This window comes from Dryobates pubescens, chromosome 19 (assembly GCF_014839835.1).
Source record: "Dryobates pubescens isolate bDryPub1 chromosome 19, bDryPub1.pri, whole genome shotgun sequence".
NCBI lineage: Eukaryota > Metazoa > Chordata > Aves > Piciformes > Picidae > Dryobates > Dryobates pubescens.
In genome coordinates this window covers 17,148,040-17,169,231 of record NC_071630.1, presented here as the reverse complement: position 1 = coordinate 17,169,231, position 21,192 = coordinate 17,148,040, and the positions used below count along the sequence as shown (strand labels likewise).

The window sequence follows — 21,192 nt, the reverse complement described above, 5'->3', positions numbered from 1 at the left end:
CTTCCAGGCAACCAGCACCAGAACAAGAGGACACAGTCTCAAGCTGTGCCAGGGGAAGTTTAGGCTCAAGGTGAGGAGAAAGTTCTTCACAGAAAGAGTAATTGGCCATTGGAATGGGCTGCCAGGGAGGTGGTGGAGTCACCATCCCTGAAGGTGTTCATAAAAGGATTGGATGTAGCACTCGAAGTTAGTCATGAGGTGTTAGGTATTAGGTAATAGTTGGATTTGATGATCTCTGAGGTCTTTTCCAACCTGGCTGATTCGAGGATTCTATGGTTTTACATGCTGTGGTTTTGGAGCACATCTTTACATTTATTTGATGGTGAAAAAGAGGGAAGTGGTCATGCAAAATCTGAGGGACAAAACTGAAGCCTGGATTCAGTTCTGAGTTCTGCCGACTTGCTCTTGTGCAGCTGCATTTGTTAATCTTAGCTTCTGTTTGTCGGAGCTGATCATTAGACCTCAATTTTTCCCTGGTAATTTGTTTAGAATTAACTTCTTCCAAGAAAACCTCTAATGTCATTTATTCATATTTTATGAAAACATATGATACAAAATAATTATTAAAAAGAAAATTCTGATACGCACATGGAGTTACCAGTTTATGAAATACATCTTACTGTGTGCACCAGTAAATACATCAATTTGAATTTCTTGAACCACACAGAAGTATGTGAAGTTGTAAAATAGAAAAGTGCCTGATAATATTCTAAACAAGCAGTACATATTTATCACAAAGCAATTAAATATCTTGGTTTGTTTATTCCAAAATTAACTTGGCACATTATTTTAACGTGAAAAGAGCTATTTAATAAAATCTTCTGAGAATTGGTATCTGCCCTTTGAATAAGTTATCTAAAAAGCCATTTTATTATGCAAAGCTATGTGAAATAAATTGCATTCAAGCAGTGGTTCGGAAAGGAGCTTATCATAACTTGCTGTTCATAAAGAAATGACATAAAAGATCTGGGGATCACTGCTTTGCTTTCAAGATGGGCAAAATTAAGCAGAAATTGTCTTTCATTTGAAAATAGCTAATTTGACATGGAGATAATTATCTTGGTACTTTGAAATGTGATTAGCTCTAATTATAGCCAGAAAAAACCCTACAGGGAACAATGAAAACAAAATCTAAATGTGGAAGCATGAGTGTGGACTGTCATGTGTGTTACTCATGTGACAGCAGGCCTGGGTTTGTTGTTTGGGTTTTTTTTCAGGAGAGCAGCAAACCTCTTGTAAAAATACGCAACTGTGTTCTCAAACTTTGAATTCCTATTTGCACACGTATTCAGCCCTCAGTATAACAGAGTACCAGGAGCAGTGCTTGTGTTAAATGGTTGACTTCTCTAACTGCATCTGTGTGTGTATGTGTAAACACACACACACATACACACAAAATATAGTTGGCATCCAACAACATAAACCCAAGATATTCTTGTTTTGTCCATGGATAATCACACAGTGCTTCTAGCAAGATCAGTGTGTGGATTCCAGTTAAGGGATGCAGAAAAGCTACCCAGGCAAACTACTTAGTGGACATTTCCCCTTTTGCCAAAGGAAGAAAAACACTAGTAATTAATTCAAAATCGTTAATATTATTCTAGATGTGTGGAAGTTACCCAGTGTTTGGTTTCCTTTTAACTAAACTTCATAAATTGCTCCCTTTATTACTATTTTCTGACAGCGATATCCACAAGCAGTTCCTATGTTGTGCTGTGTTTGAGTTTGGCTTTGTTTTTTAAACATTTCCCAGCATTTGTCAGGAACCATAGATTTAAACCAGGGATAGTTATATGTAAAGTACATGCAAAGAAAAGAAACCAATGTGTATTATTTAGTGTTTTTCATACTGAAGGCTGTTCCTCAGAACTGATCAGGGAGAGGAAGTCTGAAAGTCTGGCTGTCATTATCCACTTATGCGTAGCTCTCATATTCTTGTTTTATGGAAAATAGTAAACAGGATTATAGTTTTTATAGTTAATGCATTATACAAAGCTCTAGACCTTTTTTCCAAAGGATCTGGCTGTTTTAACTGCTCATTATAGAATATTGGACAATAAATGGATTATTACTTGTTTGTGTTACTATCAGTTTACCGTTCCTTTCAGACTACCTTTTGAACAGGCAATGGTGTGTTCTCTGTTACACTTTAGCCTATAGTCTCAAAAGTGCTGTCATTGGTGTCCTTGAATAATTGCAGTCTTTGTTATTATACCAGTTTTCAGTTGGGAGCTGGGTAGGTGTGGTTGTGGGGTTTTTTTGGTTGGTGGTTTTTTGTTTGTTGTTTTCGTTGGTTTGCTTTAATTTAGTTTTGGTTTTAAATGGAGTTGTTAAGGCTTTTTAAAAAATCATATACATGCATAATTTATTGACTGGTGTGTTTGCACATAATAATGTAGAACATGGCTTCTAGGCTCTGACCACCTTGGCTTGGCTTGGTGCTACCGTGCAATCTCCTGGAGCTAATGTGGAGCCAGAAAGCCTAAATCATTGCACTGGGAAGCAAATTATGACTCCAAGCTTGGATTCAAGGCTCTCAGGTCCATGATGGTGGATGCCTTAATATTTGCAGCTTAAGACAACTTCTTGGGGAAATCTAGCTTTTTAGTGTAGGGTTTCCAGAGATCTTATTGTCCCAGCTTTGTATCTGGCAGATGAGAAACACTGGAATGGGCTGCCCAGGGAGGTGGTGGAGTCACCATCCCTGGAGGTGTTCAAAAAAGGATTGGATGTGGCACTTGAAGCCATGGTTTAGTTAGTCATGTGGTGTTGGGTGATAGGTTGGACTTGATGATCTCCGAGGTCTTTTCCAACTTGACTGATTCTACAATTCTATGATACAGTCCCCGTGAGCTGGGTGTATGCAAATGACAATTTCTTCAACCTCCTTTATAGGGTCAGGCTGATTCACAATGTGTTAGGTATGAAAAGAACAAAAAAATCTTAATGCCTTTTTCTTCTGTAAAACTGATGATGTTTCTGGATGCAAGGAAAACAAATGTTACTTTTAAACTGTAGTTTACTTGTGCGTACAAGTAAACTACAACTGGATCCAGTAGTGATCCCTGGGATCAGTACTGGGTCCAGTTTATTTTGGGGCACCAGGACTGGGCATCACAAGGGTGGAAGCCAGCAGTTGGAGCTGCCTCTATTCTCTGGCCAAACTCAGAGAAGCATTTATACAATTTTGGAGCCTACAGAGGTTGATGCAAAACTGGTCTGGTGGCCACTTTCCTTAGCTCTGCTATAGACAGCAGGATTATTTAACAGCAGAAAGATCAGATCCTCACTTTTGAGAGTCAGCAGCACAAGTGTGAAGGGCCTGGAGAATAAATCTGATGAAGAGAGACTGAAGGAGCTGGGGATGGTTAGTTTGAAACAGAGGAGTCTGAGGGGAGACCTCATGGCTGTCTACAGCTACCTGAAAGGAAGTTGTGGAGAGGTTGATGCTGGTCTCTTCTCATGGGTAATTAGTGACAGAACAAGAGGGAACAGCCTCAAGCTGCCACTGGGTAGATTTAGAGTGGACATTAGGCAAAAGAGTGGTCAGAGATTGGAATGTGCTGCCCAGGGAGGTGGTTGAGTCCCCAAGCCTGGATGTGTTTAAAGGTGGTTTGGATGTGGTGCTTGGGGCTGTCATTTAGGGATGAACCTTGTAGAGTAGGGTTAATGACTGGACTTGGTGATTCTGAGGGTCTTTTCCAACCTGAATGTTTCTGTGATTCTACATGCTGATGGATTAACTAGAGTGTAGGAGCTGTGACTATATATTCCTATTTAATTTTATATAGTTCTGCTGAACCCAGACACCTCTCTCTGGTCTAGTTTATATGACTTAGCTTACTATTTGTACTTATATACCATGGAAGATCTGAATATTTTGGCTGTCCAAATGACCCTGTCAGCTCCTGTAGTATCAAAGCATTAAAAAGAAGCTAAAGCAGCTTAAAAGGCAGTTTAATGTCCTTCTGCCCTTAAGCTGCAAGGTTTTTGGGCTGTACAGAGCACTCTTGAGTGTGCATAACTAATTTAAATGCCATGTGCTCATATAGCACTAGCCTTTCACCTTTTTATTATATTCTACTCTGTGTCACTCACACCTTCTGAGAGATCCCACAGGGACAACTTTTTACATTTTCCCATGAGAACCTTCTACAACACTGGGAAGCTGCATGCCAAAAATTCTCCAGGGCAGGGAATTGCCTTTTAATTATTGCTTAAAGTTCCTTAGACAAACTGATACATAGTAATCATGCTCACTGGCTTGCCTGTTTTATATTTGATATGGCATGGAAAAATTTGTTGCTCCAATTGTCCAGTTTTCAGGGCAGTGAGGGTCTTTGCCTGTTCCGCTCATTAGCTTCCATTTCATGTTACCTTGCTTGGTTCTGGGTACTGGCACACTTGTTTCAAGCATAGCTCCATGCTTCTTTCCAAGCCCCTGAGGCCACAAGCCTCCTGCACAGGGCTGATGTAAAGCAGCAACATCTTTCCTCAGCAACCCACCAGCACAAATCCACCTGCTGTGCTTAAAGGGCAGCTGAGTGAGGCTGTCACATCAACTACCTTTTAAAAACCATCTGCATAGCTACTATTGGTTTCATCGTCTTCTCTTCCATGTTACTGTTTTATTCCTTTAAAAAAAAAATATTTATGAGAGCAAATCCAGTTGAGGATTTGCAAACAATGAGATGATGATTCCAGAGCTGAGCGTATTGACTAACTTGAGTACTAAGGGAGCAACGCACTGTGCTGTGCTGCTGCTGGGTATACAGAGCCCTGCAGTCCCTCAGTTACATCCTTTGCAATTCATACTCTGTCTATGAACCAGGGAAAAGGATGCTGTTTTTCAAACATACTTTGTTATTGTCTTCATTAGGTCTAATGTTTGCAGAAATGCTCAGTTAGAGATAAATATTTTCTAATTCCTTTAGATTTCATTGTAATGATGTTAATCATGATGGATTCTTTCAATATTTAAGAAAATCAATTGTCTATTAGCTTTTATGAGGAATTATACATTGTGGTTAATCACCAGTTGGGCACTGGGGCTTTATTTGACAACTATGTTATTAAAGCATACGGTAATTTGCTTTTATTATCATCTATCCAAAAAGCAACACAAGATTCAAAACTGATGTGAGCTTTGGGATTATAATTAGAGCATGTTTTAGTAGGAATTGTTTTGTAATGCAGTGCTACTCTTCAGAAGTAATTATTTTGTGTGAAGAAAGTTTAATTAATATATTATTTACAGGAACCAGATAGCTTACCTGGTTCCTTTTCATAAATATTTCAAGAATAAGAACTTTATTTTCAAGATTTAAATAAATAGATAATCATTCTAAGACAAATAGGCTTGATTAAATAATGAATGGTTTGGGAAAAGAGTTTATTTTCAAAATAGTGGCCCATTTCTTTTAAATTTAGCTTAGCAGATGAAGTTGTGCTTCCATTCAATCTGGAGGTTGGTGCTGCATTGCAGGAATGGCCCAAAGTTTAGTCAAACACTTTCATAAGCAACTTCTATAATATATTGACCTAGCTTAGGTAGTTCTGTAATGCAGTGGTGCACCAGTGTGTAACAGTAGCAACAACTGTTATGAAACGAGTGCATTATTTTCTACCTACTTTGATTAAAGGCTATAGTTGTAACAGGCTCTGTTTAAAAAGTACTTCGAAGACATTAATGTAAACCATGATGGCAACAAGCTAAAATCTGGAGAAAAACAGATGAGTTGGTGATATTTTGGATACTATCATCTTCAGTACTTGGGGTAGCAGGGATTGGAACACTAGCCAGAGAGCACAGTAACAGTGAATTGATGCAAGCCCAAATAGCTGATATTCTTCCTAGCTGCTGAGTATATCAAAGATCATCCTTATCTTGCTCAGAGATATTTATTGACCATAGCTTTCATTACAGACCAGCCAAGTACCACTAAGCTAAAATATATGCAAGTTTTAAAAGTCTATATTCAAGTTTTAAACCTTTTGCTTATGAAGAATGTTCTTACTGGCCTTTTCCTGTCTCATTTGGGAGATGAAATGTGAGCTATATATTTGCTCTGGAATTGGCTTGGCTCTAAGGGAGCCATTACAGTTGTTATTCAAACCTCTGGATTCAGCGTAACTTAGAATTATTGTGTTCTTCTAGTCAGTGGATTATTTGAGTATAGGAAGTGCAGTGTGAAATAAATCTGTATAAACCTAGGCTTTAAAAACATTTTTATGTGGAAATCTCTACAGTAATAATAATAACAACAACAATAATATTACTGGAAACTGTCACCCACTATATACAGGGTATTTATTCAGAGAGCTTTAAATAAATCTGTAGGTCTGTTGCTTCATCACAGTTATCATAAAATGAAGGATAGATTATTGCCACTGAAAAAGATCATTACCAGTGCCACTGAGCTCCCTGCTGTGCTTGGAGCATAAGAAATTCTGTATGGGTCATGGCTGGCCTACTGTATCTAAAGCATCCACCAGTAGCAAGGAGTTTTGGAAAGAGCACAAGAAACATGCAAGACTAGAGCTGTCCTTCCTCTGGGTTTGTAGTCAGTCTGCAGCAGACATCTTCTGTAGCCTTCTCTTGAACCACAAACTGACCCTGGAGCATTGTGTTCAAAAGTCAGATATGGGCCTTCTTCTCTGAATTTTCTGTTCCACTTGTCAAACTTTGTTACATTTTTTTCTTCTCTACTCCTTTAAATGTCTTTAAAAGGGCAGTGTTTTGAGCAGTGTTGATTAGCTTCCTGTACAACTGCAGTGCTGTAAAATGCTTCCCAAGCGTCTTCCCACATACTCTCCTTCATGTGGGAAAACTCACCCAATCACAGTTTACTAGCTGAGAAAGGGGATGGTGTTAAATACTGCACTGGCAGAAGATGTAGCCTACCTCTAGCATAGGTCCTTAAGATTTCTGTCAATTACTCTTCTTGCTATACTTTATGTCTGATTTGTACTACATGAAACCTGAATTTAAAATAATGTAAACTCAGATTAATTACTGATCAAATGTATTGACCTGGTGGGATGTTGATGCAAGTCTATGAAGACTCTGCAGAGGATATGAACCACTATAACCTGTATATTGACCTGGCTAGTGAGGAACTACATCATCTTAATCAGTTTTTCAAGTTACTCATATTATTCTGCAAGCAATTTTATTTTGGGTATTACCATTCCTTATCAGCCAGCGTCATCGTGATGGGGTTAAAATGGTTGTAGAAGTAGGGACAAGAGCTTCCTCTACAGTACCTAGAGTTGTGTCTAAATGGTAGGTATACCTAATGTACCTTTCACAGATGAAATAAATTGGGACTTTAAAACAACACATATGAAAAATATTATATACTGGTATAACCATTTGGTACAATGAGTTGGATATATCAAAGATTAGTACACAAATAAAACAGGCTGCATAGAGAGGGGTTTCTGTGATTACACTGAAGGACATGGAGACTGAAGCTGAGTGCCAGTCTAATCTTGGCCTAAATAAAATATAAACCAAGAGTAATGAAAACACTGAGGCTTATGTTCTCACATAATGAGTTGGAAGAGTTTTATCAAAACCTACAATTAGTTGTCAAAATAATCTCCAGGACATATCTTTCTTGTGTGTTTGAAGGACTTCAAAGCAGTGTGTCATTCAGTGATACACACTACAGTGCAACTGGGATGCAGCTTAGCAGATAATGGTAATAGCAATCTTTAAAATCCTTAAATGAAATTGTTTTTTATAAACATTAGTTAAATGAGTTGCTAAAGATAATTCTGGTCAAGGACTTCAGTATTATTTAATTGCTGTAATTTACTTCAAAATAGAAATATCAACAGATAGATGTAGATGCTTCCATAAGCTGCACAGGAAACAACATCAACTTTGCAACTAAGTCTAAAGAACATAAGCTAGAAAGCAAATATGTGCAATGTTTGGATTTGTTTTTTCTCTCACAAAGAAAGAACTGATACTGGTAAAACTTACAGAAGAAAATGGAGAAACTGTTTTGTATTGTCCAGACAAATACTAAACATCTAAAAATATTCTCTTAAAGATCACTTGGGTGAAGACAGCAAAAAAAGCAGCATGCAAAAAACTGCCAAAAACATTAATAGATTATATCTCACCTGGGAGAAACATACTGAAATAGACTACTGATGAATGAAAGACACAGAATGAGGCAACTTCAGCTGCCTCTGAGCATTGTGGAAGGTAAATGGAAGGGAAAATTACTTAAATATCATTAACATTATGGGAAGAAATGCAGTCACAGATTTACGAGAGATCTTCTTCACCAAAGGTACAGACTGTGACTCTGACCACATTGTATGCAATAGGGCTTTGGCAGTCAGGAAGTTGTAATTCCTTACTGTTCATGGTATATTTATTTTGCCACGTAAGAGTAAAGTCTTATAGCACTATTCAGTTTAGCACGAGAGACTACCATTGTACTTGTAGGCTGTACTTCCTACGTGCTACATGCCTCAATTACAGCAACTTATTCCATGCTGACTTTAGACCTCTTTGAAGAAAACCACTGGATTAATCAAGACAAGAATTATTTCTAGATTGATGGGCTCTGAATATAAAGCCTGTTTAGTCTATAACCACAAGCTAGATCATGACTCCATGATTTTATCCCTCATTTTCCAGACTTCTTTTAATATACCCAGTTGATCATGTTTTTTTTTTTACTGGGGTTGTGAGTGCAAATGAAGTAGGGGACCAGAGTTTGGAAGTGCACTCAGTGCAGAGCCTGTGGAGTGTCACTCCTGTCTACAGGAGAAACTGATGGATGTGATACTTACTGCATAGCAGGTGATCTGCTGGCATAAGTGGAAGTATGTTTGCCTGAGAAATGAAACGAACTGAAAAGGCAGAGAGGAGAAAAAATTTGGAAGATAAATAGCACTGGCAATAGCAACCTTTAGTGAACTCCATGGAGCAGCCCTGAGATGGCAAGAAATTCAGGCTGAGAAAGTTTGATGATATATAGACTGTATATAAGAATGGCCTATATCTATTGATATGAATCACAAGTAAGACAGGCTATCTGTCAGAATAGAAAATGATCTTCAAAAACTAATGTTTCTGGAAAATGATTGGCCCAAGATGAGAAGATCTTTGTCACATTCAATTAAATTAAATGATCGTGGAGAACTCTTCCAGTAGGGTAAGAAAAGTGACAGGACAAGCTCAGTGGTACTATGATTTTGGTGAAAAAAATTGTTGGATGAATGCCCAACCTTCCAAAAGCTGATACAGAAATACCCTAGCAAAGGTTACATTATTACATTCTACGAGTCTGGCATACACTATTTGCATGTACAAATATAGATGTAGAGGCAGGGGGTTTCTTATAAAATAAAGCAAGAGTTTGGCCATCAGATACACAATGCCAGATATGCCTTATGAGGTAAGAGCAAGGTTTTATTTAGTTAGAAGCAACACAAATCTTTTGAAACAGTTATTCATCTTTCTCATCAGTAGCCAGTAGAGAGAGATTTTTACTTTGTACTGTAGTATGAAGCAGAGGTATTAAGAGTAAACAGTGGTTTCTGCTTGTGAAAACATCTAATTCAAAGCATATTACAGGTGTAAAAAGAAAAATATATTGAGCTAAATATGCAATCTTTTTATCAGGCAGTCAAAATTGGGTGCCATTATAAGGAAATAATTTCCAGGTCAGAATTTATCATGCCAGTATAGGTACTTCAATGTGAAATCCATGAGCTGTATCTTGTCTCACTTGCACAAAACCTCAATGCACTTCAGACCTCCTGGTGTTACATGTTCTCATTCTAGCTAAGCAATTATAAGCTGCCTCTGAACAATATAAGAAAAAGAATTCTATTTAGGTAGGTTTTTATTTACCTTTTTCCTTCACTTCCTTTGAAAACAAATGCACTGGAAGGAAAAGGGTAACATCTTACAGGGTTGAAACTTACTCCAAAAAAGTTTAGGGCAAGATCTTTTTAAAAAATGTTCCTTCCCATAATGGAGTGAAAACCACCACCAAAAAAAACCCCAAAATATCCATCAGGTAACTAAACTATGTGGTATGAAAAAACCCCAATGGCTTTGTAGTTCAGTGTTTATCTTGATTCAGCAGCCTTTCAGGAGGGCTCCATAAAGATACTTGGTGTGTGCTGCAGTACCTCTTCAGACCAAAGGCTGCACACAAATAAACACACGTTAGCAGAAGTCAGGAACGAGCGCTCACTCCACGGGTTTATTACAATTTAACACAGAGAAGCATTTGAACATACTTCTGGTTGACAATCTAGACAGCTAATTTGTTTTTAGCATCATCTGTTTTTACAGTACTTGTGCATCTCACTTAACACTTCTCAGTGTACATTCACAGGAACATGAGTGAGCAAGCACTATGTCATTCAGCCAACAACCACAACATCATCACCAACAAACTGGTAAGCTGGAACCTCAAGGTTATAAGGGGCAGGACCTTTCCTGATCCTGCCAGAGGCATCGTAATGGGACCCATGGCAAGGGCAGTAATAACCGCCAAAATCTCCAGAGTTTGCAATGGGTACACAGCCAAGGTGAGTACAGACACCTACTAGAATGACCCATTCTGGTTTCTTTACTCTGTCTAAGTCATGCTGCGGATCCCTCAGTTTAGCAACATCAACTTCAGCTTCCTGATTAATCTCTGCCTGGGTTCTGTGCCGCACAAAAAGGGGCTTCCCTCTCCACTTGAAAGCCACGTTCTTGCCTTCTGGAATGTCAGATAACTTGATCTCAATCTTTGACAACGCTAGCACATCAGCAGAGGCACTGAGGCTGGAAATAAACTGTGTGACAACATTCTTAGCAGTATATGCAGCAGCTACACATGTTGTTGCAGTCACCAGGTAGGAAAACCCTTTTCTGGCTTCACTGCTGCTTTGAGAAGATGTGGTGGGATCTAGCACATCTTGACGACGGTAGGCAGAGAAGTCAGGTACTGTGACATCATTATGGACGAAACGAACACTGGTAGGTGCTGCAAGAAAAAACAGGAAATGACAACACTTTCTGGTTAGAAAATACAATGTGTTTTAAATGATACTTTTTTTATTGCATGTTTGGAATAACGGGTAGAAGTTACTCCAAAGTCTGGGTAGGATTCCACTAATTACACATCTCAAGTTGTAAGAAAAGGGTTTCCAGAAGATGTTTTTTGTAGATGAACAGATGATCTGCAAAATCATTTTGCCTGTTCTTTGAAAGTTACACAATGCCTGATAAGAGTACTGAAAAATCTAAGAAGTTCTGGATTTGAAGTGAACTGTACTGGTTTTCACAAGACTTCAAGGAAAAAGTCCTGCAAGATACCACAACTAGCTAAGACAAGACAGACATTTTCCATTCAAATGTTTCCCTGAAAAGAACTGCCATGAAGACATTTATTTACTAATGATTGCACATTTGTAGCCTAAGACTTCTCTGCTTTCTTTTGCCTTACATGACTTCTATATCTTTAATAATCATGTGTGGCCAAAGATTTTTAAGCATAAAAATGCAGTACCAGGCATCTCCCTTTACATTAATCTGTTGTCAAAGCTAACTGCTCCAGTCAGTAACTTTTCAACCTGCAGTCCCCAATTTGCCAGGCTCCCTTTGTAGAAAGATTTAGCTACAAAGCTAGTAACTAATGAATTCCCAAGCTTTTCAAAGGGGATTCCCATGTCAAACCTGTCTGCTAAACTAAGATGCAATGGCTGACCAAGAAACCTTCTATTAATCTCTCTAGCAAGAAAGGTCTGCTCAAACAAAATTTATAAGCCATAGAAAAGAACAGGCCCTAGACAGAACACACTACTTGCCAAAGTGCAACCCGTTATTGAAAAAACTATTTAGTCTTTATTTTTCTCTAGCAGCTGGCACAAAGTTAATAAAAAACATCTCAAAGTACCTAATACAACTCTCAGGGATTTATGCATGATATAATGTGTAATACATTGACACTTATTTATGAGTAACTCAGAGGTGTCATCCATAGGATTTTAACTGCCAAGAAATTAAATTGAAATTCAAAATTCTATGAGTAAGCCACACTAATTTGTTTCAGAACTATCCTTAATAATAAGCAATACAATTAACTTCTAAAAATTCCTCATGCTCAGTAAAAAGCATGATTGATGTTAATTAGAACTAAAAATACAACTATCAGCTACTTTAGTTACAGATTGGTACAATTTTCACCCGAACATATCCTTTAAAGTTGAGGGTCAGGTGAAGTATGTAGTTGTAACCACTAGAACGTTTTCCACAAGGCACTGCCACCTCTATGACCTGCATGACTATCCTACCTAACAGTTATCCCGTGCAACTGCTAAGCCATATCCAGCGGCAGGGCAGCTGTCCTCCCTGAAACGTAAATCGGCCTGTTTCATGAAGACCTGCCCTTTGGCTCTGCAGGAACGAACTGGGAGTAACTTTCCCAAGCTGAAGCTTTTCTGAACGCTGCATGAACTGAGGGGAAATATAGCGATTCCAAGAGGAAACTGCGAAGGTTTTGCCACAATGAGTTCACGGTTAAATAAAACGCACTATGTGCTCTCATTGCACACCTCTGCTTTGATGACCCGACATCTTCCCAGCTACAAAGTTAATATCCACCCGAGCGTCGTCCAAAGGCAACGTATATGTGTTACCGTAATACGACAACGAGAAATCACGTATGGTTTTCAAAAACAAGCACCAACCAAAACCTCTCAACGACCTCATGACTCTGCCTGCCAGGCTGACCTCGCCGGCTGTTGCTGGGAGCCCCGGTTCTCCCCGAAGGAATAGGCCGAGCGCTTCCCGCTTAGAAACAAGGCCCTGGCGCCTCAGCCCCCGGCCCGCCTCAGCCTGCCGAGCCGAGGAGATGGGGCCGTCGCCCGCCCCCACCCCGACTGTCTTCCCCGGCGCTCCCCCAAGGCCCGCCCTGCGGCGTCCCGGCCCCAGCTCGCACCGCTAAGGCTGGCACTGGCGATGAGGTCCCCCCGGGCCGACCGGCCGCTCATCGACTCCCGACACAGCAGAGGCCGCTTCAGGTCCAGCGGTACCTCAGCCCGACGCACCACCGCTGGCGCCAGCGGCTTCAGCGGGCCGGGCACGGCGTGTGCCGCGGCTGACAGGTAGGGCGCGAAGGGCCCGGAGCGGGCGGCCACGGACAGCATGGCGGCGACAGTAGCTGCTGGGCCGGTCACCGCTGCGACCTTCCAGGCAGCGGGAACCGCGCACGCGCGCTGGCGTCACGCCGGCCTGCAGGCGCGCAGGGGAGCGTCACGGCAGCGCCGTTGGGCGGCACCTCTGACGTCACGGCAGGAGTGCGGCGCCGTTCCTGCCGGTGGTTGCGTGCGGGAGCTGCTGTTGCGGCCGTGGCGGTTGCTGGTTTCCCGTTCCTGGGGAGCGCGGGGAGATCTTGGTCCGGCTGTGGCCGCAGCTGTCTGGCGGGAAGGAGATGCCGGGCTGGAGCAGCCCTTGAGCCTCCTTAAGCAAGCGCTGTCATGGCGGGAGGGGCCGGATGCAGCAACCGCACGGCTCTGGAGGAGTGGTCGGGAACACCCCGGCTCAGTGCAGCGAAATGGAATCTTGAAATCGTGTGTTCATATCAGGCTGGGTCTAGGGGAGTTTGTGGAGTGGGGGATACGGCATGTAGGTGACACAGTGGGTGTCCTGGGCTGTGATAAACAAGCCGCCTGTGGCTGTGATGTGAGTCAGGCAGGTGAAGCGGAGGCAAGCACAGTGTGCTCCCATGCCAAGGTGGTACTGTCTGTCTCTTAGTAATTCTGCTTAGTTTTTTGCTCTCGTGTTGACCATTCCTCTTCCACACAATTTTTTTCAAGGTACTTTTTCCCCCCTCTAGAAGCTTGGCTGCGTTTCTTACTTCAGCGATTAAACTTCAAGGGTGAAGAGTACTTTCATCAACTCTGTACAGTGCCAGGCATAAAAGGGCCTTGATCTTTCCGAGTTTTAGGCAATATTAGGAAACAAATTCTGGATTGCATTAGCCCGAATACGTGACAGTTACTTTCTTTTCAGAAGCTACTGTCTGAAAGTATTCCTGCTTACTTAAGTGTTCCAGGTATGAGTTTCATCACCTGCTCCTTCATGAGTTGCTGGGTCCACATCTCTGGTATCCTCTCTAGTATAGTTAGAGGATGGGGTGAGGATGGGGTTTATCCTACCTGTGCCTGCCTCCTGCCAGATCTGGGACTGGTCGGGGGACTTGCAGCTGGCCTGTTTGTGCTGTTAACTCCAGAGTCAATGTTTGATACTCCAGGGACATCTATTCACGTAAAGTGCTTTGCTTGTTGATTTTTTTGTTTGCCTGTACCTTTTCTGCAGGACAGATTCATTTAAAGCAATGCAATCACAACACACTTGCAGGGCATCCTTTCCCTGCTACTCTTCTGACATTACTAGGAGGTGATAAATACTATTAAGAAACATTCCTTGAAAGAAAATGGTACTGCTTCTGGGGTAACACATGCCCTTTACTATTTCTTCTATTCCTTGTGCAGTGTGTAATTTTTGCTCTGTTTTTATTTGTCTTCTTAGCTTGTCTAATTTTCTCTTTTCATAGTCCTGCTAGATCAGGTGCAATGTGAGCTAAAAATGAATTTTTTTCTGCTTGTCCTAGGAAATCACTGAGAGATTTTACATCAAGTTTAAAAATGCAAAGCATGTGGTACAATACACTTGTTAGGTTCATAACCACATTTCTGTGGGCAGCCTGCAGCTGCCACCGTTTCAGTGTTTTCCATTGCTTGTCAGCATGTTGTTTGGAGCTGAGACTGCTGGGGAAGTCAAATAGTTCCCCAGAGACTCATTCTTATCATTAGTGATTGGGGGGGTAAGGGAACACAGCAGCTGTAGTCACTGCCAAAAATGTATTTCTTCTGTTCTCAATTACAGACATGGGCAAAGATGCAAATACTGGAGTTCAATTTTTGTCTTTACTCAGATCAGTTTAATTCAGCTGTGTCAATGGTGCAGCTTGTGTATTGTTGCACCTTTAGATAAGAAAACCCGAATGCCCTCTCCTCTCCTACACTTGCCTAGACGTGGAAGATATTTCACTACTTACTGGGTATCTTTATTTTGATTATTTACTAAGAATTTAAAAACTTGTTTTCCTGAAGATAGAATGGATCATTTTCCAGGGATTCCTGTTCTATTTTTCAGTAGCAAAGAGCTGAACAGAAAGCTCTATTTCTGTGGATTTTTTTTACTTTATTTTTTTATTGTTATTGTGGCCATGCACACTGCTTGTCCCTGTGTCAACACAGGCAAGTTAAAGGTTAATACTGAAGAAAATACTTTGGAAGATTTAAATATTGCTTCTCTTAAGAATACATCTAGCTAGCCTGATGGCAATAGATTTAGCTTGACTTCTCTGGGTAGTCTTAGAATGGCTGCTGATATTCCTCTCTGGAGCTTCTCAAATGGAAATAAAATTGGGTTTTGGTGCTCAAAAGTACATCTTCTAAGATGAATTGCCAGCAGTATGCAAGACAGAAGCATCAAATAATTTGTGTGCTTGGTTTCTTTAATTAGATAATATGTGTGATTTCACCCTTTGGACTTGACTGAAAATTAATGTGAAGCAAAACAATGCTGCTGTCAGCTCCTTCCCCATGCAACAAGCAGCAAATGACATTCTCCAAGCAAATTAAAACCAAATCCACTCCCAGGAGCTGTTCTAGAGGTGGTAGTTCAATTCATAAAATGAATCTTGGCAGCTGCAGGTCATTCACACTGAGAAAGGGCAACACCTCTAAGAGACAAGGCATAATGCTGTAGTAGTCTTTCCTTGCCTTTGCAACAGGGAAACTGCTGGCTGCCTGCAGAGCTGCAGCCCTGTACAAGTAGGCTTCTGGTCAGGCAGTGGCACTGTTAAACAAAACAAGTGTCTTGGGCTCTCAGTGGAAGCGCCAGCCCAGCTCACTAATGAAGTCCTTCCTCTGGGCAAGGTTCCAGTTCTCTATAGTAACCACTCAGTTTAGAATATATTTTCACCCAGAACTTCTTTTGGGGTGACTTGTCATCCCAGTCACAGAATCAAAAATGGTTGGAGTTGGAAGGGCCCTCTGGAGATCATCTAGTCCAACCCCACTGCTAAAGTATGTTTGCCTAGGAGCCCATCTAGGCACATTTTGAGAGGAGACTCTACAACCTTTCTGGGAAGCCTGTTTCAGTGTTCTGTCACCCTCACAGTAGAGCAGTGTCTCCTAATGTTGAGGTGGAACTTCCTGTGTTCTAATTTGTGCCCGTTGCCCTTTGTCCAATCACCACTGAAAAGTACCCAGCTCCATCTTTATGACCTTCAGGTATTTATAAGCATTGATAGGAAGTCCTCTCAGCCTTCTTTTCCAGGCTAAAGAGCCCTGGGTCTCTCAGTCCATTCATGCAAGGGTGTAGGGCTTTAGTGTTTCCTACTACCTGTTTAAGGAGCTATTGTCTTGAAATTCCACTGTTGCTAATGATATTGCTACTTAATGATTTTATGATTGTGCATTAAAAGAACCTGTCTCTGTGGAATAGTAGTTTAGGAGCTGCTTATTAAGACTTACTTAAGGGTTTGACTTTTTAATAAGCAATTCACAGAATCTTTTTAACTGTTGTTTGAAATATGGTAGTTTTAATTAAGTGGGATGGATGATTCCAGTTCCAGTAGTATTGATCTATAATTTATTTCTTTCCCATCAAGTTTGTGACATTTAAGCCTGGGTAGATAATGATTTACTCAACTTAGCACACTGTACTGCTGGTAACTGTATTTAGTTGTGATGTGGTAATTATAAGATACCATAAAAATATTCTAGAGGAAAGATAATTTGTAGAAAGTAACAAGGCTATAAATCAATATAAAAGTGGGGAAAAAAAACAACATTCAAGCGGGGGGGGGGGAGGAGAAAACTGGGAAGACCTGTTTTAGCAGCACAAGTTTTACAAACATTTAACTTAAAAGAGCTACAGAAAAACAATCTTATTTTCTACTCTTTAACAGATTACAAAATCACCATGGCTATGGTAAAGACCTGACAGAATGAAACAAGTTCTAGCAGGACAAGAGGAGCTTTTACTATGGTCATCAGAAGCATTCTGTATGCTTCACCATGAGTCTGAGAATCTGAGCCCGTATTCATAGAAGGATTTGCTGTGGGTTTGGGGGTTTTGTCATTTTGTGGTTTGTTTTGCTGTTGGTTTTTTTTTTAAGGATTCTGAGTTTTGACAGTGATGTTAGTTTTTAATTTGCCAGCCCAGCTCAGCTGTTTGGGATGGAGCAGACATGGCCTCATCTCAAACAGTTTTTCTGATTGAGTGCTGTTCCCAGAGATGTTTGGCAAAATAGAACTGATGTTTCCAAAGACTTCTGACTAAATAAGGTAGCCATGAGTTTTTTGGAAAACAAGGTTGCTAATGTTTAAAAGAGACTGATTTCACAGTGTGGTCAGAAACAGGAAAATGTTTCATCAAAAGAAGCACTACATTCTGTTATCAGATTCCAAACCCCAGTAATTTTGGGTCTAAAATTATTAAGCATCTTCCAGTGTGTAGGTGTTTCTTTGAGATCTGCTCTTACACTTAGGTTCCTGAGCATCAATATTGAGCAAGTGAGTTCCAGCTGAATCTGAAAAGTAAATGCCAATGTACTGTTCTGTAAACCATCTAAACAGACCTCTGTCATTGCTTTTGTGCATTCACAAGAGTGTTAGCTTCATGAAAATTTATCCTGCTTAATGTTCCTGTCATTTTAAAATAAGTTAAAAGTTCATTTGCATTAAGAGAATAGCTGTAAGAGGTTAGGGTTGCAGTGCTACCAAGTAGTTGCAATGCATTTTTCTAATGGTTTGGGGCATGTGCAGTGGGGCTTCAGTGCCTTTCTTTACATAATACTTTATTCTTATGTTTATGTTTTCTTCAGATGGTAACTGCAGAACTTGACTGGTTTTTTGCTAAAGTACTGGTTCCCTCAGGCAGTTTGATCTTACCAGAGAGTTAGCTTTCATTGAGTTCTTTGCTATCTTGCAGTACTTTTATGCTCTAAAAAGTTAGTGCTACTAAAGTCGAGACTTCAGTGTTTGCATTCGTTCTTTGGTTTTGCACAGATGATCATTTAGTTTCTTCCCGAGTAAGACCACACCACCAAACTTCATTTGTGGAGCACTGTTAGTAGAGCAGATATGCCCTGCTTCATCATGCTGGAAGAAGAAGACTTCCATGTTGTGCTATAGAGAATGACTGAGAACAAATGCCATGTGGCCCCTTTGCTCTGCTTCTAGTCAGGTGTGGAAGATAGGAAAGTGCAGATGATGTAACATGGTCTAGCTATATGCAGGTACACATTGCTCAGAGAGGTTGTGTAGCTTCAGTCTGTGGAGATACTCTAACCTCAGTTGACCCTGCTTGAGTCAGGGGCTTTGAATTAGAAGTTTTAAACAGGTCCCTTCCAACTAAAGTGGCTCTGTGACTGTAATGTTCTGACTTTCAGGTTAGTGCATTTACTAATGAGTGAGGTAAAGCTGTTGCTTGGAAGTGTTTAGTCATTCTGGTGGAATCCAAACAGGCTAATCAGCCAGGTTGGAAAAGACCTCAGATCATCAAGTCCAACCTATTACCCAATACCTAACGCCTCATGACTAACTAAACCATGGCTCCAAGTGCCACATCCAATCCTTTTTTTAACACCTCCAGGGTGACCTCTTCCCAGTCAAGGAAGAAATAAGTTGAAGTATCATGAGCAAAGAACAAATCCGCTGGCCGCTTTTTGCTCCTTTTGCTGTTACGCAGGAGTAATAGGCAGGAGCTCACAGCTTTAGGAGCCATCTTATTCTAAATCTCTTACATCCCTGCTTTATAAGGCCTTGAGCAGAAGGGCGTGGAATATCTGTCTCTGGCAGACATACTCAGTGTTTCAAGTATAAAATGAGATAAATACAAAGCAAGCATATTTCTCCTCCCTGCCCAAATAAACCCCAGAAGAACAGCAGATGAGGCATTGCACTGGGCAGGAAGAGTGGGATGTTCTGTGTCTGTTACAGTGAGGAAAGAAAAGAAAACCATCAAAGTGATTAAATAAAAAGACCAAACCTAAGATTATGTCAAAGATGTAGATAATTGTGCAGATGGATGAAAAGAGCCATATATATGTGAAATGGATAAGATCTGATCATGCAAATGGGAAATGACAACAAAAGGTGTCCAAGCAAGCAGAAGCCAAAGGTTAGATGGTAGTTGCCTGGGGCAACATCAAAGGCTGCTCAGTAAGGCATCAGGCAAAGGCTAAATGAAGTTGCCTGGAGCATCATCAAAGACAGCTAGTACAAACACCAGTTTGAGGAAAAGTTTTTTTTCCCCCTTTCTCTTGCTTTCTCTCCTCATGTTTCCTGAAAAATCTCTGAGGGTTTTACCTCTGGAAGGGTGTACGTTTGATGCACAGATCACCTTCTCTGTTATGTATTCTTTGGGTTTTTTTGATACCTGCATATGTATAGAAACAAACCCAAACTCTTTGCAACTTCATGGCCACCACTGACTCAAAATGGAGAAGCTTTCCAAAGAAGCAGCCAAGCTCCCTTTGGACCAACTCATTCTTCTGTCATTACTGACAGATCTCATATTGTGCACAATTAAGCATAAACGTTAGAAAAATAGAGCATTTGTAACATTTCAGAGAGCCTTAAGCATAAGTAAAGAAAGGAACTAATAGTACCAGTGATAAGTATACTGCTTCATGCAGGGCCAAAAAAACCCTCACCTGTTGGTATATATCTATATTTATATTTGTCTGCATACTGTGAAACCTGTCTTGGATGAAGTGACAGAACAGGAAGGGCAACACAGAAAGCCACAAAGAAAATAACTTTTTCTCAGTTTCAAAGTGTATAGTACAGGACTTGGTTGTCATTAGATTCTCCTGTAATTTCTTCCTTAATGCAGGGTTGCTGGACCTTAGCTTCTAACCAGCTTAAAACTAGCATGGATCAGTTAATGGCAAAGTAAGAGCTTTTTATAATACTTGGAGCTGTTGGCAATAAAGAGCTATACCATTAAGAGGTAATGCAATAGAAGTGTCCACATGTCATAACCTTTTTCCCTCCCCCCCCCCTCCCCCATTTATAATAGGAAGCCTTGCCTGTAGCCTTTTCTCATCAAAATGCTTAGGTTGAATTGTAGGACTTGATTGTAAAAGAAATTGTAACTGGTTTACAACATAGGTATCTCCCTTGGTTTCCAGTGGATTGCTGCAGATCTGTTACTGCAAGGAGCATCTAGTATAAAAAAACTATGCTGAGGAAAGAAAAAATCCCTGACCCTGGTCTCAAGCTATGGTATTGATCTCTGTATGCCTCAGGGAATTGGGAACAATATGTACATAGTGTGTGCCTGAATTGAGCTAATTGTACGCTGTAGTCTTAATAATCTAAACGCTCTTGTCGCTGTTACCAAGCACTTGCTTCAATAGTAGCTTGTGGAAACCTGCCTATAATGCAAAAGGCAGTTTTCCCCCAGTTACCTGCTTGTTTTTTCTGTGATGCCTTTATTTTCTGTCCTTTCATGTAGACATGATAAATACGATCCTTTTCCTGGTTTTTTATGTATAGTTAGGAGAATAATCATGCTACTGAGGCTAATGTCTCCCAGTGGAGTTCCTCTAAGTTTTTAACATTGGTTATATTTAATGTTTTCTTATTTTTAGTGACCTTTGATGCAAGAAGCAGACATACACTAATGAAATCTCCTGAGGCAAACCTATGAAGCATTCTTTACCAGGGAAAAATCAGAATATAATATGGAAAGAATTAGAAAGTTTTGAAAGTTAAGATAATATTTGGTAGTATAAAGTACAAGGTTATACAGGTCATTTAGAGATTCATGCCAACAATTTCTGCCAGAAAGTACAGATCTGTTATAGGAAGTGACAGCAGAAAGGAGAAGATCTAATTATGTGGTGGGTGGTCCAAGTCTAACCATGCAATGTGTCTATTAAGTGAGATACTATGACACCTCAGTTTTTCACTAGGTACAGTAAATACTGATTTTATATATAAGACCACTGCATGCCCATGCAAGCAGAAAGTACCTCCTTTGTCAGTGGGGGGCTGTCTGTGAAGGGATGTGAAAAAGGATAAAGTTTGCAGTGTTTATGTAAATTAATGCCTATAGTTTTATTCCATGTTATT

The 21,192-nt window shown here is 40.4% G+C and overlaps 1 protein-coding gene across 1 annotated transcript; it reads right to left on the bottom strand.

The window, feature by feature from the left end:
• Positions 1-9,763: 9,763 nt before the first annotated feature.
• On the bottom strand, positions 9,764-13,235 carry LOC104307848 (cytochrome b-c1 complex subunit Rieske, mitochondrial). The gene is made up of 2 exons (XM_054170223.1): positions 12,972-13,235; positions 9,764-11,015 (listed from the first exon to the last, which is right to left on the bottom strand). Exons 1-2 carry the CDS (start codon positions 13,177-13,179, stop codon positions 10,405-10,407), a joined length of 819 nt encoding a protein of 272 aa, XP_054026198.1. The 5' UTR covers positions 13,180-13,235; the 3' UTR covers positions 9,764-10,404.
• Between the last annotated feature and the right edge of the window lie 7,957 nt (positions 13,236-21,192).

Bases quoted from the DNA above. Each gene is read 5' to 3' on its own strand.
- LOC104307848 (XM_054170223.1), bottom strand. From the start codon at position 13,179: ATGCTGTCCGTGGCCGCCCGCTCCGGGCCCTTCGCGCCCTACCTGTCA. The intron at 11,016-12,971 runs GTGCGAGCTGGG...TTTTTCTTGCAG, and splicing joins CGCCAGTGCCAGCCTTAGCG to CACCTACCAGTGTTCGTTTC.